This window comes from Bos mutus, chromosome 12 (genome assembly GCF_027580195.1).
Source record: "Bos mutus isolate GX-2022 chromosome 12, NWIPB_WYAK_1.1, whole genome shotgun sequence".
NCBI classification, from domain to species: Eukaryota; Metazoa; Chordata; class Mammalia; order Artiodactyla; family Bovidae; genus Bos; species Bos mutus.
Window position 1 is genome coordinate 18,739,533 of NC_091628.1, and position 19,450 is coordinate 18,758,982.

Here is a 19,450-nt window from a genome sequence, read left to right on the forward strand (position 1 = left end):
ACTTGTTCTTAGAAGCATCAGAGCATATTTCTTAAAGCTCATTACATCAGTTGCTAAAAAATACATATACTTCAGTGTTTACTAAATACATAGTAGAAATATATCCTTAGATATGAAACAACTTTTTAAAAAGTTGTTGGGAAAGGATATTACTATAAAAATGAAAGGAAATGTATAATAAGACAAGCTGAGTTTTCTTTTTTTTTAAAAGGACTTTTCAGTGTAAGAAACAAAAAAGGTGTCTTTGGGTAAATACTCGTATATTCCTTTTTTGTAACGTTCTCAAGCCCCTAAAGGCATGACTTAACGCATTACAGGGTTAAAAGAGATTTTTAACCCTTAGAAAACAAGTTCCAAATTTCTAACTATTCTTCCTCTTACTGCTGCTTCCTCTTGACTTTTTCTTGATTTTTCGTATTGTTTTTTCAAATTTTGCCTTTTGTATTTTTCATTGATTTTATATGCAAAGTTTGGTTTGATTTTCCAGTGGGTCATTGTTTCTTAATTTGCACAATTTGCACAGGAATTACCTGGGACATTTGTAAGTACACTGATTCAAGATCCACACTGCAAGCATACTAAACAAGAATCTCTAGCTCCCTGACCAGGGATTGAACCCGCAGCCCCTGCAGTGGAAGTGCAGAGTCCTAACCACTAGACTGCCAGAGAAGGTGTGCTTTAAAAATCTCCCCAGGTGACTGTTATGATCACCAGGCAGGTTTGAAAAACACAACTGTAGGTAAAGAGAAGTCAGTGCCCTTTACAAGATAAACATTTCTATTTTAGCAGGCGAATCATCTGAATTTCCTTTCATGGTTATACACTATTAGTTTAAGGGTTTAGTTTAAAATGAAGAATTCAAAATGTAATTCAAATTGCTTTCCATTTTTGCTTGTTAAGTAACCCAGGATTAATACATGATTTCTGTGATCTGTTCAGGTCCTGCTCAGGTTCCAATGATGTCCCCAAATGGTTCTGTGCCTCCGATTTATGTGCCTCCTGGCTATGCCCCACAGGTATGTTTTGTGTTACTTTTGTCTATATGTGTGTGTGTGAGTGATTGTAACGTTACTATTTAATGCAAACAAAATTTAGGTGCCAAAGCTTATTACCCAGTATAGTATATCTTTGGTAAATCTATTTCAAATATTTTAGCACATTCAGTGCTATTTGGAAAGGAGGAAAAACTAAGTTAATAGCACTCATCATTTGGCCTTGTCTTTGGGTGGTGAATTATAATAAAGAATTAATTTTAGAGTTTTTTCTCCTTGGATATATGAATAATATAATTAATATCATAAGGTTTAAAGGCACCCATGCTAACATTTTAAAATTAACCATTTACTTAAAAGTAATCCAAGCCAGTGCGTCCAACTTCTTTTTTACACTTGTTCACAGGTGCCCATGATCATTGCATGGCACATTCTGGTCTGTACAAGAGAATTTAGACCTGTAGACCTACAACCCTAAGGGCTAAGGGGATCAGTATTACCACATACCTGTAGCTCTTTCTTACATACAAGTTGAAAAGCTCTGACTTAGCTTACTTATTTGCACAGGCAAACTTAGTAAAACTGTGAAATCTATAGATGTCAATATCTGCTACTGAGATCCTACATAGTCAGCACTCATTGCTTCAAAAGCTTTTTGGAAATAGCCAGTTTCTTATCCTAGCACTGAATTTATACTTGAAAATTTTTTTAAGATGTATTTATTTATTTAAATTATGGCTGTGCTGGGTCCTCGTTGCTGCACGCAGGCTTTCTCGAGTTGCGGTGAGTGGGGCTGCTGCTCGCTGCCATGTGCGGGCTTCTCCTTGCAGTGGCTTCTCCTGGTGCCGCTCCCGGGCTCCAGGGGCACAGGCTTCAGTAGTTGCAGCACACAGGCTGCATGCGCTGTCCCGCAGCATGTGGGATCTTCCCAGACCAGGGATTGAACCCATGTTCCCTGCATTATAATAAGGCAGAATCTTAGTAGAATATATTAATATATTAAATATAATTAATGTATATATGATTATATTAAATATATAATAATTATATTAAGATATATCTTAATATAATAAGACAGATTCTTAACCACTGAGCCACCAGCGAAGCCCCTATACTTGGACTTTTCTTCAGAAAATTCCTCTCTTATATCCTCCCTGATTATGCCAAAATACTGGTGGGCTATCGTGGTAGTTTCACTGGCCACTATGTGACGCCTACCCCACTATATGAATGACAGCAAAAGAGGACCATGATGCTGGGGAGAATGAAAATAGTATGAGAATTAGAGTCAAAAAGCTGGATCCATATCATGTTTAAAACCCTTGCTGGCTGCATGGCCTTGGACAGATTAACTTCCTTGAGCCTCAGTGTCCTCACTGTAAGATAAGATGATAACATATATGAGATAACATAGTTGAAAGTGAAGAAAGAAATGGCAGCTCACTCCAGTATTCTTGCCTGGAAAATCCCATGGACAGAGGAGCCTGGCGGTCTACAGTCCATGGGTTCGCAGAGTCAGGCACAACTGAGTGACTGATACTTTCACTTTCTTTCATATTTGAAAGTACTTTGTAAGCTTTCCAGAAGAATAATCCGCTCATTATTTCTGCTTTTGTTTAGCACACTGACTCCTTAGCCTGCCTGCCTTTTTATCCTACTAAATCTACTCTCTGGTATACACTACACCAAAGCCTTCTTCCAGCATAATCCTCTTTGACCTCTAAACATTTGTTAAAAACATAGTCATGTATAGATGGGAGAGTTGGACCAAAAAGAAGACTGAGCACTCAAGAATTGATGCTTTTGAACTGTGTTGTTGAAGAAGACTCTTGAAAGTCCCTTGGACTGCAAGGAGATCCAACCAGTCAATCCTAAAGGAAATCAATCCTGAATATTCATTGGAAGGACTGATGCTGAAGCTCCAATACTTTGGCCACCTGATGTGAAGAACTGACTCATTAGAAAAGACCCTGATGCTGAGAAAGATTGAAGGCAGGAGGAGAAGGGGACGACAGAGGATGAGATGGTTGGATGGCATCACTAACTCAATGGACACGAGTTTGAGCAAGCTCTGGGAGATGGTGAAGGATAAGGAGGCCTGATGTGCTGCAGTCCATGGGGTTGCAAAGAGTCCAACACGACTGAGTGAGTGAACAGCAACAGTCCTCTTTGACCTCTGAACATTTGACTCTTCCCTGGTGGCTCAGTGGTAAAAGAGTACGCCTGCCAATGCAAGAGCCTTGGGTTTGATCCCTGGGTCAGGAAGATCCCCTGGAGAAGGAAATGGCAACCCACTCCAATATTCTTGCCTGGGAAATCCCATGGACAGAGGAGCCTGGCGGGCTACAGTCTGTAGGGTCACAAGGAATTGTACACTACTTAGCAACTAAACAACATTCATATGATTTACCCCAGATTACCCCAGATTTTCTTGAAGTAATGCTATCCTGATTCTTCCTACTTCTCTGTTTACTCCTTTTCAGACCTTTCTCCATCTCCCTAAAGAGGATTACATAGTTTTTTCTCTCTAGCATAGCTCAGTTTAACAAACACGTTGAATGGCATCATGTGCCAAGCTCTGTATTGGGTGCTAGTGACATAAAGATGATTAAGACATTATTCAAAGGCAGTTGTAGGAATTCTGCTGTTCTCTCAGCTAACAGTACCTTTCATTTTTATGGCAAATTTCTACTCTTCTCAATTCACTCAGTTATGACCTTCTAGAATTAACTTTCCTTGAACCTTTTCACATGCCTTTCTGTTTGGGTTCTCATAGCACATTATGTATATCCCTCTTTTAACAAATTTTTCACATTGTTTAGTTAATAAATTCTCTTTCCTGAGAAGAGAAGATTATGAATTCATACAGTTCCTGTATTTAACAGTAGTCAACAGATATGCATTGAGTGCTCTTACATGTTAGGGACTCTCAGTGCTTGAATAAAAAGAGGCAAGGACCTCTGTACTTCTGTAGTTTACATTCTGTGGGAAAAAGGAAACAAAAAGCATAATAAATGGGTAAATTGTATAATGTATTAGGTGGTGAGTAAAATGGGGGGAAAAGAAAGAAAACGGAGCTAGTTACATTTTAAGATAGGGTTGTCAGACTAGGCATCATTGGAAAGGTGCCTTTGAACTAAGTCCTGAAGGACATTTGGGAGTTAGCCATGCATTTATTCAGGGAAAGAGGATTCTGGGAACAGAAACAGCTGGTGCAAAAGGCCTAAGATGAGAGCATGCTTGGGAACAAGGGGGCCGTTGCGGCTGGACTGAGTCCTTAAGGCACAATTATAGTAAACATGAGGTCAGAGAGATAGTAAGACTAGATCATACAGAATTCTCATTCATCTTTATTTCCTCAGTGCTGAGTACAGTGCCTGTCATGTATTAAGGGCTCAATAAATACTAGTAAATCAATCAAATGGTCATCCAAGTTAAGATTCTGTATCTTTTTTAAAATTTATTTTGCCATGCCACACAACATGTGGAATCTTGGTTCTCCAACCAGGGATTAAACCTACACCCCCTGCATTGGAAGCACAGTGTTAACCACTGGACCACCAGGGAAGTCCGAAGTGCTGTATTTTTAGGGCAAGAGCCACTAAAATAATCTTCCTATATAACTTCTTGAATTTGTTCACTTCTGTGCTCATTAGTTGGCTTGTCCACTCAGTGCGGTCTAGATTTCTTGACACATAAGGCCTTAACATGGTTCTGTTCTGGTTTGTCTCTGTACCCTTCTTTTGATAAATGTAATCACCTATCTATTTTTTCAGCCAAACATGACTACTCATATGCTCACTTGATGTTCTTCTTTCTCCATGGTTTTCTTAATGCTGTTATCCGGGAAATGTTATTCATTCCCTCATTTCTGCCTTTTGAAATTCTACCCATCTTTGAGAACCTAGATCAAGTTATTTGTACCATTCTTTAGTTACATATACGTACCTGATACTATAATTGTGTGTCTATATATTCTCCTTAAACGGGATTTTAATTTCCTTGAGTGTATGGAGGTACCTTTTATTATTTTTGTTCTGTAGTAACTCAAATACAGTATGTATTTCATAAATATTTGTCAAATAAGTGAATGAACTTTAACAGTAATCATTGTCTCTAGGAAATGTACCATTTTTAAGCACACAGTGGTAATCCAAAGACAAAAATCTATTCTCATCATTATTGAAATAATTTAAGTACCTAGTGTGTAAGAATGAATTCTAACATTTTGACATCACCTTTGAAGTACAACCCCTATTGCCTGACATACACAATTTCTCATGTTAGAAAATACTTACCAAGAGCCAAGTTCTCGGCACAGCTAAGAGCTTGGTAATTGTCCAAAATTTGACGCATAAGCAAACATAATTATATTAGCAAAAATAAAGCTGGGAGTTGAACCAAACATTAAGACACATGGATGGCTGTTATAAGGTGCATGTTGTATTCGGCTCAGTGGGAACTAAGGAGCACACACACTAAATCCAGGAATAGCTGTCATCTGCAGTCTCTTTCTAGACTTCTGTACACTGTTCTCCCCTTGGGGCAGCAGTTTAATCAACTCCATCCCTGCCTTCTGTGTATCTGTTGCTGAAGGCCAGTGGTCGAAGGAGGGTCAAGTAATGTTTTTGCTATCAGATCAGATCAGTTGCTCAGTCGTGTCCGACTCTTTGCGACCCCATGAATCGCAGCACGCCAGGCCTCCCTGTCTATCACCAACTCCCGGAGTTCACTCAGACTCACGTCCATCGAGTCAGTGATGCCATCCAGCCATCTCATCCTCTGTCGTCCCCTTCTCCTCCTGCCCCCAATCCCTCCCAGCAATGTTTTTTGCTATACCATCATGTAATTCAGTACATACACTAACAGGATTCAGCAAATGTAAATATCCTAAAACATTTGGTCAGACAAGCAAGGACTGCAAAAACTAAAATCCAGTATGGCAGAAACTAACACAATGTTGTAAGGCAGTTATCCTCCAATTAAAAATAAATAATTTTAAAAAATTGAAATCCAGTGTTGGGACTCTCTAGCTCTACCACTGAGGAAGTAATCATGCTACAAACCAAAGAGCATATTGAGGCCGAAAAATTAAAGATTCAAAAGATAATAATCTTAGATGAAGATCAAGATTTAACAAAGTACTTAAGTAGAAATGAAGAAATCATGATTTACCCAGGATAAATCAACCTTCAAATTTTTTGTTTGTATGAATGCCATCAAGTTTAGAAGCACTTATCAATAATTCACATATATTTTAACTTGATTTTTGAGAATAACAGACAGGGTATTATATGTTAGGTAATTTGGGGATTCATTGGTTTTGTTTTTCTCATTTGCAATTTGCAAAGCCCAAAGTTGCCGTTAAAATTGCCAATTTTGTTATACTTTCTTTGCTTCTTTTATCTAAGAGTTCTATAATATTGTTAATTTATATTTGTACCCTATTTCTCTGATACTTCAGCATTCTATGTAGCTGTAATGAAAATAGTCAGTCTTAATTTTTTAGTTGCATAGCTTTTGTTATTGGATCAGAAAAATGGATCATCATTTTTAAAAAATTTTTATTAATCATCAGGTACTTGCAATATGATGGGGGAGCCTAAAGTTAATTAAAATTTTATGCATAAAGTAGTCCTGGGTGTTCATTGGAAGGACTGATGTTGAAGCTGAAACTCCAATACTTTGGCCACCTGATGGGAAGAGCTGACTCATTGGAAAAGACCCTGATGCTGGGAAAGATTGAGAGCAGGAGGAGAAGGGGACGACAGAGGATGAGATAGTTGGATGGCATCACTGACTCGATCGACATGGGTTTGGGTGGACTCCAGGAGTTGGTGATGGACAGGGAGGCCTGGTGTGCTGCAGTTCATGGGGTCACAAAGAATCAGACACGACAGCGACTGAACTGAACTGAAAATGTAATTGTTCACCAGAAGCTTAAATGTCAAGGAATATTAATTTTGCAAGCAAGCCACTGGGAAATGTATTTAGTGATAAAGAACAAATAGAGTTGTACATTTTCTGATCATTATTGTATGGAAAACTTGGAAAACATGTAAAAGGGTAGGGGAAAAATTCCATTGAGTGTTATAACCCAGAGACACTTCTGTAAACATTTAGTATGTTTCCCCTTAGCCTTTTCTCTAATTACAGACATAATTTTAGACATAACCTTAAGGAACTTGATTATTACAGTTTAACAAATAAGAAAGGGAAATTTATGAGTGATTTGACATACTGCATAGAGACAGAAATATGTGCCAGCTGAACTCAGACACCAAAGGGAGAAACAGTACAGTAAACAAAAACAGTGAAAACAAATGATGACACAGAAAGCATATGGTGACAGGTGTAGAAGGAACTTAGTTTCCTGGCAAATAATAACAACTTGTAGTCCCTAAGGGCATTGCAGCTCAGAATAACACTTGATATTTTAGTGATGAAGTTAATGAATTATCAGGAAAATAATGTAGACTTAACCTGAATGGGACTCCTGAAAGGTAATACCAAAAGTTCCTTCCTTCTGCCTTTCTGTAATGGCTCCTTGTTTTTTATGGAATGTGGGTTGTTATGGTGATGAGAGAGATCTCATAATATGGGGAAAGGGCCTGTGTCAGCATCATGAAAAGTTTCAGATTACTCCTTTGAGCTGGACTTGGTATTTCACTGAGCCTTTATGTCAGCACACAGCAATGAGGTTAGTAAATCTTTCAAAGACTGTACAAACAAGTCTCATCTCAGTCTTTGTCTCTCCTGGAAAGAACAACCAAAACAGATGGACAGCAGTGTAAGAGACTGAAAGGGGATTTAGAGGTTTAGATGAGGATGAAAAGACACAGTAAGAGCTGGACAGAAAGGTTGTAGTCGCTTACGTTGCTGTGTGCTTGGTTAGATGTTGGATGAATCTGTTAGATGAATGGCCAGAAATATCTGTAATACTGTTCAATAGCTTAAATTTGGAGTTGTTCAGAATGATGCGATAGAAGTAGGTTGCTAGAAGTAGCAGGGAAGCAAAGGTTGTAGGAATTAAAGAGGTCACAAAACCCTAGTAGTTAGCTATTGTTAAGGGGGGTGGGAGATTTGAGTAGAACCAATAGCATTTATTTCCGGTCATATCAGTCATCAAACTTTTGAGCATCTGTCATACACTACATGTACCGTACCAGTTATTGGGGAGAAAACAGGATACAGAACAGATCTGTCATGGAATGTCCATTCTGGAGCACAATATAAAATATCAGATAGCAAACACAACCTCCTTTCTCTGCAGCCCCTCTCAATTACGTCTGTGTTCAGTGAAGGAAACAAAACAGGGCTTTTGTCTAATTAGATATTGCATGGTGTATGTGGTTAGGTGGTCAAACTGTGTTGATATTTCCATTTATCTCATCGTCTTTAATTTTTTTAACATAGACTGTGGATTATATTTTACCTTTTTTTCCTTCTTAGAACTTGTTGATTTTATCTTAACCTCTGCCATCATTGTACCCTGTTGGTGTAAAATTCATTGTCTTGGCTATTTCTTGGCAGCTAGAGACTAGGCGGATAGTTTGAGGTCTCTGGCTTCACTCTGACATTACTGGCTGCTCAGATGATTTCTTGAAGTGGTGGAGTTCTCCACACCCTCTTGATCCTGATCTGGCTCTTTTTTTTTTTTTAATCTCTGTATCTTAGTTTTTTTTTTTTTTTCTTTTAATTGTAAAATACACATTAAAAATATAACTGGTTTAAAGGTTCAGTTCAGTGGTATTAAGTACATTCACACTGTTGCACTACCATCCATCCCCAGAACTCTTCTTGCAAAACTGAACTCTGTACCTTATCAACCTTAAAAATAAAATACATAGTTAACAGCAAAATGATGTTATTCATGAATAGCAGAGAAATTGCAGTGCGGGACATGCAAACTATGGCAAACCATAGGCAAGTTCCCAAAATAAAGAAGAGGACCGTTCTTAACGAAAAGAGGGGAGTTGGGAAGGGGTGGTTTTTGAGCAAAGTCCATTGGAGGAAAGAGAGTTGAGGGTTATGGCTGCTTCTGATTAGGCTAGTTGTGGTAGTTTCTCATTGGCCATACTAAGCAAGGAGAAAATTTTTCCTTCCTCCAGCTGGGGTATGTAAAGTAAGCTTCCTTCCGGTTGGGAAATGCAAGGTATGTGATTCCCGCTAGAGTCTGCAAGGGACAGCAAACAGTAGTGCATGAGAGTTTCCCCTCTTCGGGGCTTCCAGACTATTTTAAGTCAGGTTTCTTGTTGAAATCTCATTTCACAACCTTTTAAAACAATTAACTCCCCAGTCTCCCTTCCCTCAGCTTATCTGTATATTTGAAATGTTCTTATTCAGCAGAAAAGTGGTTTTAATTTCATAAGCAATTTAGCCATTTCTTTTTTAACTGATGAGATCTCACTTGTGTTTGTGAAATTTAAAAAGGCACTAGGAGGCAAATATTTGTCGATTTTGTGCTAACAAAGTGAATAAGAACATGGAATTGAAGTCAGTTTATCTGAGCTCAGTTACTAGTTCCTCCACTTACTGCCTGTGTGACATTGCAAGTTATTTAACATCTCTATGCCTCAGTTTCCCTGTCTAAAAAAAATGGAAATAATAATGCTACCTATTTTAGCATTGTTTTGAGGATTAAATAGTTAACACATGTCCCTTGAGAAACTTACAGTTAAATTATAGAGTAAGACATGTTGGAAAATTAACAAATACTACAGTGTTAGGGATACCAAACAGATGATAGAGAATAAATGTAGTAGAAGTGATAGGAAAGAGAGAACACTGAGATTCTGGTATCTAGGAAAGGGTTCACAGAGAGCAGTCAAGGAAACTACAGACTGCTAACCCCACATCTCTTTCAGCATCTGAAGTTACATTCTTTACCTTCTCATCTCATCAGTCTGTACTTCTCTTTCATCTAGATCAGACTTTTCTGCTCCTATCTAAATCCTGTGCCCCAGCTGGAGTCCTGACTGTCCTCTCCTTTTGCCTGCTCAAGGACATTACTCTAGCTCTCTCTCTCTCCCCTACATCACAGTTTCTTACTCTCTGATGGATCATGCTCATTAGTATATCAGCATGTTGTAATTGCTCCCACTAAAAACAGCAACAGATTTTTTAAGCTGCTTGACTCTTCTACTGTCAGTTACCACCCTACATATTCCCTTCTATAGGAAAACTTTCTAAAATTGTGAGAAAATTTAGCTCTCTAATTCCCCTCCCCACTTTGTCTCTTCAATCCGCTCCACTCAGGCTTTGCCCCTATGATTATGCTAAAACTGCTCTCATCAAGGTCCCTATGACTTCCAAATTGCTAAATCCAACGGTCAGTCCTTAGTCTTCATCTTATTGAACCTATCATCGACACTTAACAAAATCGATCCATTCTCCCTGATATACTTAACCAAACTCTAGAAGTCCAATGCGCTATCCATTGCGCTACGGAGCCACCTATAACCAAACTCTACACTCTTAAGTTTTCTTCCTCCCTTACCCGTTTGTCCTTTCCTATCTTTCTGGAACTGCAGGCCACTATTATCTAACTGCCTACTCAACATTTCCACTTACAGACTTACCAAACTTACACATGCAAAACCTAAAACTCCAGATCTTCTCCCTACTCTGCTGAAGTAACTTGTTCTAACCTATAGCTTTCCCTTTCACTGTTGGTGAAATACCATGATTCCAAAACTTTTCCACACTTCTCCAGTGGAATTATCAGCTAAGCTTGTTGTTCTGCCTTTAAAGATATGCTAACTGTGGGCAGCTTCTCACTCCCTGCACTCCCTGCACCCTGCACCACCATCTCTTGCCTAGATTTCTACAATGACTTCCTGAATGATCTCCCCATTTTTGGCTTTGCCCTACAATCTATCCTCAACTCAGCAGCCAGAGTAACCCTAGTAAATGTAAAGATATATCAGGATTTCTCAATCTTGGTACAATAAACAGTGTAAGCCAATAATTTTTTGTTATGGGGGGGTGGGGGGGTTGTCCTCTGTGTTGTAGGGCATTTAGCGCCATCCCTGACCTCTACTCACTAAATAGTACCTCCAGTTCCAGGTGTGACAACCAAAGACTCCAAGCATGCTCAGTCGCTTCATTCACACTCAACTCTATGGACTGTAGCCCACCAGGCTCCTCTGTCCATGGGGATTCTCCAGGCGAGAATACTGGAGTGGGTTGCCATACCCTTTTCCAGGGGATCATCCCAACTCAGGGATTGAACCTGCGTCTCTTATGTCTCCTGCGTTGGCAGGCAGCTTCTTTACCACTAGCACCACCTGGGAAGCCCTAAAAATGACTCCAGATACTGCCAAATGTCCTTTACAGCAAGGGTCACCAACCTCCAGGATCTAATGCCTGATGATCTGAGGTGGAGCTGATGTAATAATAATAGAAATAAAGTGCACAATAAATGTAATACGCTTGAATCATTCCAAACCCATCCTTACCCTAAGTCCATGGAAAAACTGTCTTCCGTAAAACCAGTCCTCCTAAAAGTTGGAGACTGTTGCTCTAGGGAGTAAAATCACCCCTCAATGAAAACCACTTGTTTCTGTGATGGTCCTCCACCTCACTGAGTACATATAGTCTTTAATAGCCTGTACAGTACAACCTGCCTGACTTGGCCATCATCTCTACCATTTTGTATCTGTTGATCTTATCTGCTTCTGTCCTTTCTCCTCCTTTACGCTGATCCAGTCACACTGGCTTCCTCCTAACCAGTCCTACTTTAAAGGCTTTGTTCTGACTGTTCCCTCTTCCCAGAACAGTCTTTCAGATTTTTGCCTGGCTAATTCCTTCAATTCCTTCACATCTCTGCTCAAATTTCACTTTGCCAATAAGGCCTATCCTGATCATTCTTTTCTATTATGACCGTCCCCCTTTTGCGGTACTTCTGATACCCCTCACCTGGTGTGTGGTTTTTTCCCGTCGTGTTTATTGCCGTGCAGCGTGCTAAATGACTAACTTGCTGTCATGTTCGTCTGCCCCTGTTAGTGTGTGTGCCCACACAAACGTGTCACTGGTTTTTTCTCTCCTAACTTACCACTATCTTCTTGTTCAAAAACAAATTTTGTTTTAATGAATGGAGGTGGTTAGTGCTAGCTTTGGAAGGATAGATGAGACTCTCATAGGTACAGACTGGGGGAAAGTAAAATGAAGAGAAGATGGCATAAGCCAAGGTACAAGATAAAGAAATATGCAGGTTAAGTATGAAGATAGGTGTTTTAGTAAACCAGCCTGGCTGGAATGAAGGGTTCAGAGCTTGGTGTGGAAGAAAGATGACAGCTATAATGAGAGGTTGGAACCAGATGGAACGCTAGGTTGAAGAGTGTGTACCATGCAGTCCTGTCAGCAGTGGAGGTCATTTAAGATTTGTGAGTCAGACAGTTGATAAAGGTGAAAGTGGTATGTTAATGGCAGACATTGTGGTTTGGCTCGCTCAGAATCCATTTCAGACTTCCTCTCAGGTCCCTTCCTATAGGTTAGAGGCTGAAAAATGGTAAACAGATTCCAGATTATCTTCAGCTAGGGTTCCAGATAGGACGTTGTTTCCACCAGTCATAGGCAGTTGTCCAGGCTTGAATCCAGAACTGGGTTAAATAGGGAGACATGGGATATGAGGTCTCCATTGTGCTGGAAACAAACGTTGTAGTCTTCACCGAGTGTATCAAGACAGTGATTCATTTGCTTTTCTGGTTCCGTGTTATCTCACAAGTCATCTCACACTTCATCAGGGAAAGTTTAATAACCTATTTAATAGCAACTATATTCTTCCTAAAGCAGTAATTAACTTGTAAGTTAGGCTTATCTGTATCCAAGTAACTGTGTTTTCTAACATCCTTACCAAGCACATTTGTTTATAAACAAAATTTGCTATTCGTTTAGGCGTAGTAAAACTTACTCTTCGATAGTAAAATGCGAAAATATTAGGATTTGCCTTTAAGTTACTACTTTACATTTTAATCATTTTCTGTTATTAGCTGTTTGTTATACTTCAGTAGTAATTATTTAAGTCTAAAAGATAAAGAACTCTTCTTGTAGAAGTATTTCTAATCTTGAGGTAAAATCTTGTATCTTTTTAGTCCTTCCTGTTTGTTCTTGTCCCAGTGAGGTTCAAAGGGAAATCTGTCATTTTAAAAAATATTTTTCCACAGTGTGACCCCTTTGTAGAAATGTGTAATTTCTTCTACTCATAAGACTTAGAGCCACAGAGATTTTCCTTAACTGGGAGTGTTTTTGCCTCCCTTGACATGATCTTCAACTATTAAAATTGTTCTGGTCGTGGTCCTAAGAGTTTTATGTCTAAATTCAATATACAGTTGATCTGGGGAGTTTGGATCCAATTTTTTTCCCCATTGCTGTTTCACAATTTCTGTTCTTTCCATATCTTATTTTTCCCCTACCTCACAAAAAGAAAGAAATTCCTGACCCTGTTATATTGAAACCAGAAGGTCCCTTGAGACATTTGGTCCCATTGCTACATTTTAACTGTATCACTAAATGCATGTCACACCTAAATACCAAATATCCTAACTCACTGTGTATATTATTATTTAGCCAATCTTGTCAGTGTTTTAAGATTTATATTGCATTGTATAACAAAAACTACTTCATGTTGTTCGGTGCTAATTCATATGTATGTAATGTATTTAATAAAATCTTTTCATGTTGGTTCTGTAAAATTTGTTAATTAACTTCTGATCGATGTAATAATTTTTACTCTCACATATCTGGAAAAAACTGCTTACGTCCTATGGAAGAAACTTTTAATCTGTTGTTCATTTTATAGGTTATTGAAGACAATGGTGTTCGAAGAGTTGTTGTGGTTCCTCAGGCACCAGAGTTTCATCCTGGTGGTCACACAGTCATCCACCGCTCTCCACACCCTCCTCTACCTGGTTTCATTCCTGTCCCAACCATGATGCCCCCCCCACCACGCCACATGTACTCACCGGTTACTGGAGCCGGAGACATGGCAACGCAGTATATGGCACCGTATCAGTCTTCACAAGTATATGGAGATGTAGGTAAGACATCTAGAAAGCATTCTTGTTTTATGGAGTTGGCTGGTCTTTGCTTGGATATAATAGGTGCTATTATCACATTATATAAAAGAAACCAAAAAATGGTAACTATCACAATAATTTTCTGTCACTCAAACACTGTGTTAAGGGAATTCTAGTCAGTGCTCTGTAATGACCTATATGGGAAAAGAATCTAAAAAAGAGTGGATATATGTGTATGTGTAACCCATTCACTTTGTTATACAGCAGAAACTAACACAACATTGTAAATCAACTATGCTCCAGTAAAAATTAACTTTAAAAAACATGTTAAATGTGTCATCTTCATGCCCAGCCTTCAAAGCAGGTGAGTAAACAGAAAATCAGAAAGGGAAAGTAACTTACATCGTGCAGCAACGTTCAGTGGGGACACACTCAAACAAGAGATCTACTTGTCTGTCCTGCTGCTCTCTGAGGAAATTTTTTAGTTAGGGGTGATCATGCTGCTGTTTAATTTTGAAGCCTCTGATGCCACTAACTAACATTGCTAGGTTCTATAAGATACTGGGGGAAAAAAACGAAACAATCTCTGCCCTCAGGGAGTTAATAAATTGTTGGGAAGACTAGACAGCTACATATACACAAAATAATCATCTTACTCTTTCCTGTGGCTTTAAATACCATCCATAGACTGACAGTTTTTTTTTTAATTTGTATCTTCAGTCAAAAACCTCTCCTCTGAGCCCCAGGTTTTTATTTCTGTCTGTGGTGTTTTTTTTGGACTGTGCTGCATTCCCAAGCCAGGGATTAAATCCAGGCCATGGAATTAAAAGCCTGGACTCTGGAATCCTAACCACTAGGCCACCAGGTTACTCCTCTAACTGCCTTCTTGATAACTCCACTGAAGTGTCTCATACATCTCAGTTATAGTATTTTTAAACATAGTTATGGAACTTGATTTTCTGTGTCATCTTCATCTCCATGAATGGTACCGCTGTCCACTTAGTTTGCACAGTTAAAAACCAGATGACCAAATTTGATTCCTCCTCTTTCAACCCCCACATCAGTTGATATCTTACTTTCAGAAGATTCCCAGATGTGACTGCTTTTCTCCACTGCTACTCAGACTTAGTCCCCCGTCACCTCTGGTCAGGACGCCTGGAGCAACAGCCTTCCCGTGGGTTTTCCGCTGTCATTCCTGCCCGCAACCATCCACACTCAGCCAGAGTAATCATTTTAAAATATAAATCAGACCATTCTTCTAGTTAATAGAGTTCAGTGACTTTCCACTACATTTAGAATAAAATCCTAAACCCTTCCCCTTGACCAGAATTTCTCAACTTCAGCACTGTTTGAAGAAGGATGAGTCTTTACTGTGGAGGACAGAACTGGCTTTGTAGGATGTTTAGAAGGATCCCTGCCCTCTACCCACTAGATGCCAATAGCACACAACTCCACCCTCACCCTCCTCCAACTCAGCTGTGACAACTAGAAGTATCTCCAGACACTGCCAGATGACTCCTGGGGGCCACATTTGGGCCTGGTTGCCAACCACTGCCTTGGACAAGATCCTGTTCTGTGGCCTCAGTCTGCCTTGTCTTACTTGTTCCCATGCACACACCCCACCTTCGGTTTTTCAGAACCAAGCTCTTTCTTGCCTCAATGCCCGTACACATGGTGGTCTCTCTCCCAGAAGTGCTCTTCCCCCCTTTACATGCAGGCTGCTGCTGCTTTGGGTTTTTTTTTTTTTTGCTTTAGATGTTAGCTTTCAGAGATCTTCCCATAACCTTTCCTTGTCAATCTCTAAAACCTGTTTCTTTCACAGAACTGAACACAACTTGATTATTTTTGTTTATTTAGAAGTCTTTTTCCCTTATGTAACTGTAAACCCCTGAAGAACTATATCTGTTTTTTTCATCACTGTTTTCCTTGCACTTAATCAGTACTTGTTCATTCAAGCTTAGTAAATTTGTAGAAGAAATAACTCTAAATACAAATTTTAAATTATGCAACACACCCTGTAAGTAGTAGATATATTACATATTATGTCATATATTACTTTTTTTTCAAACTTATTTCTATTGCCCAAGTAATGCGTATTAATTCTGTAGATCTGAGTGTGGTTTGAGTGTGGTTTGTTTTTCTGCATTTATAACAAATTCCCAGATAAGTCTCGTGCGGTAGCCCAGTAAACATACTTCTGATAGCATGAGTTTATACTACAAATCAGTCTCTTTAAATTTTTTTACTCCTAATTATGACCTAGTTTTTTTTAATGTGAGAAAATTATAAGAAAAATCTTAGCTATTACAGTATACTACTATTTTACATTGTTAAAAGCCACTGTTAGTCAGAGGAGATGTTTGAAGTTGAAAGAGATGCTAAAATTAATGTAGAATAAAAGAACTCTACACAGCTCAGTTCAGGTCTTATTCCGCTCCTGTGACAGTCATAGCTTAGGACCAAGCTGTTTCTATGGAGATTAATACTTGAGAAAAGAAGAAGAAAATAAATATCTGTAAGATTATAATTATAATCAAGTCATAAAGCTTGGTTCTCTTCAGTTAGTGGAGACACAGAAATAGCTTTGTGTTGTGCAAGATTTTTCTTTGAAGTATTTTATAAGTTTTATATAATGATAGATTTATTTCCTACTCTTTTCCCCTGCCATAAATGTGTTTGGAGAAAGCAACCTTTTCTAAATGATTTTTACTTTATTTCTTCTTAGATGCTCACTCTTCACATGGAAGGTCCAACTTTAGAGATGAAAGATCTAGTAAAACATACGAACGTTTGCAGAAAAAATTAAAGGATCGCCAAGGAACACAGAAAGATAAGATGAGCAGTCCACCATCATCACCCCAGAAATGCCCTTCTCCTATAAGTGAACATAATGGGCTTACAAAAGGGCAGAATGCTAGTGGTACGAACACAGGATCAGTGAAGAACAAGTCAGGGAAGGGGAAAGGGGGTGCACAAGTTGATACAGAAATAGAAGGTAACTATTTATATGTTCTAATTGTCTTTTTATCATCATTTAACCTACTAAAAGTATATAGTCTGACCTTTCAGTCATTCATCATGCTTCACATAAACTGTAGGTTAATAGCATAATACGGTCTAAATGTGAGGGGTAAGTTTTAGAACCTGAATTGTTACTAGGGTATTTTTTTTTACATTTTGGGAAAGCTCAATTAACACTTACACCTATATCATAAATTTTACTAACCACGGGAAATTTCTGTTTGATAGGAAAACTCAGAGTTCATCCAGATTCCTTCTTTCTGAACCTAAATAAGGCTAAACTGGTTTTTAATCAAAACTCTTACTCTTCTCAGCTTCTTATACAACTCCCTGATAGCAACTAGTTATGTAGTTCACCAATCCATTTATGTACTCTGTAAATGTTATAGTTAGGATAGAGTCTTGTCCATTTCTTTGTTCAAAAGTTCTTTTCTGTTTCCCTTAGATCCTTCCTCTAACCTGTGACTTCCACTATACGGACTCTGAGCACTACTTCTTTTCTTTAAAATTTCTATTTCCCATCAATTTAGTGCTTTCACAGCCTCTTGGCTTGTAATATAAACATTTATTAAAATGTTCTCCCATATTTTTGAGACCTTCTGATCATTCTTTTCAGCACTGATGTTTCAGAGGAGTTAAGCTAAAGTTTCAGATACTTCAATGGTGGTTTTAAGTTATGGTCAAGTCAATTATATTCCTATTTGGGAACCACAATTAAGGCATATATGAAACAAGTGCTTAGTTAACTTGTCATTAAGAGGTATGAGATTGGCAAATAAGGACTTTTAAGAGAGAGTACTTTATTTTTTTAAAAGGATTATATATAGTAGTACTATAAGTAGTTATTATGGTTAAAAGGGAAATAGAAACTGAGGCAGAACAACTCTATAAAAAGCCACAAACTGCTGAATATGAACTAAAGGAGTAAAAACTAGAAAATAAAATTCTCAAATACCAACCTCTTGTTACATGTTTTAGAAGACATATTGTGAAGGGAGCAGAATGATTGCATTTAAGTTTTTTTTAATTATTCCAATTTTTTTTTTTTTTTTTTTTTAAGAAAAAGATGAAGAAACTAAAGCTTTTGAAGCACTTCTTTCCAACATTGTCAAACCAGTGGTAAGTATCACATGTATTTTCTTGACATTTACATTTAGTATATTCACAAAGGATTTTGGTAGGTTCAGGGCTTACTTACAATTTAACTATATGTCAGGAATGTGAGATCGGTAATAATAGATCAATACAGATCTGACATAAGGAGAGCGAAGCTGTTAATCAGTGTGGCAGAATACTCAACCAGCAGTTCATTTTTTAAACAAGGTTTTAGTACATGCTCAATGACATTCAAAATCACTGGACCAGGCAAAGATCTAATGAAGAGTGTAGGTACAACTGATTATCATTTTTTAAAAAAATTGTTATTTCCATATAAAATACATCCAATTAACTCCAGTTGCAAAAAGAGTTAAAATCAAACCATAGAGGAAAGTTAATAGTCCCCAATACTATTTGTGTGCAGATGTAATAGAAAAAGTCAGAAAAATGTATGACAGCAAAACTGGCTACATAAAATTTTCTGTGTATTTTACATGCATGCATGCTAAGTTGCTTCAGTCGTGTACAACTCTGCAACCCTATGGCTATAGCCTACCAGGCTTCTCTGTCCATGGGATTCTCCAGGCAAGAATACTGGAGTGGGTTGCCATGCCCTCCTCCAGGGGATCGTCCTGGCCCAGGGGTCGAACCTGCATCCCTGCATTGGCAGGCGGGTTCTTTATCACTAGCGCCATCTGGAAAGCTTCTGTGTGTTTTAAAATAGCCTAAATAAAGGCTATCATTCTGATAGGAAAAATATTTCCATCAGATAAAAGATTAATATTAAGTAAAATGCTCATACAAACTAAATTTTTAGACCCATTAAGACCCCAAAGTGTTCTTCACTAGTAATTAAAAGAAATATAATAACTTTTCTCAAATGATGAGGTCTTATTTTTCAGTAAAAAACTTACACAAATGAAAAGAAGAGAAAGTTATGCTCTGTACAGAGTGTTTAATTATGAAGGTAGTTAGATACATTTTTGTTTTTTAAATACGATTCAATTATATTTCTTTGGACAGTCCCAGTCTTTTGCTAATTTTTCTTTTAAGGTTTTGATCTTTTTCTTATTGTTAGACACTTTCTAAAGTGAGGAAATGAATCCTTTCAAGTATGTTACAAGTGATTTTTTTCTGCCATTCTTTCAACTGTATATGATGTTTACAGTAATCGTTTTAAACAGCCAAAAAAATGGTCTTTGAACTTTGTTGAACCCATCTACCCTTTCATGGCAGATTGTATCTCATTTACAAATGGGCAGGTTTCTATTGGTGAGTCATTTTATGTAAGTAACTACAGATAAATTTTATTTAATCTTG

The 19,450-nt window shown here is 38.1% G+C and overlaps 1 protein-coding gene across 5 annotated transcripts in view; it reads left to right on the top strand.

Annotated features, from left to right (window-relative positions):
- FNDC3A (fibronectin type III domain containing 3A) overlaps positions 1–19,450 on the top strand; it is a 115,074-nt gene that overhangs the window by 65,291 nt on the left and 30,333 nt on the right. For all 5 annotated transcript variants that reach the window (XM_070380318.1, XM_070380316.1, XM_070380317.1 and 2 more), the window contains 4 exons: positions 940–1,016; positions 13,795–14,032; positions 16,737–17,006; positions 18,093–18,151. In XM_070380318.1, the coding sequence (XP_070236419.1) occupies positions 940–1,016; positions 13,795–14,032; positions 16,737–17,006; positions 18,093–18,151 (644 nt within the window). The remainder of the gene's footprint in view (positions 1–939; positions 1,017–13,794; positions 14,033–16,736; positions 17,007–18,092; positions 18,152–19,450) is intronic.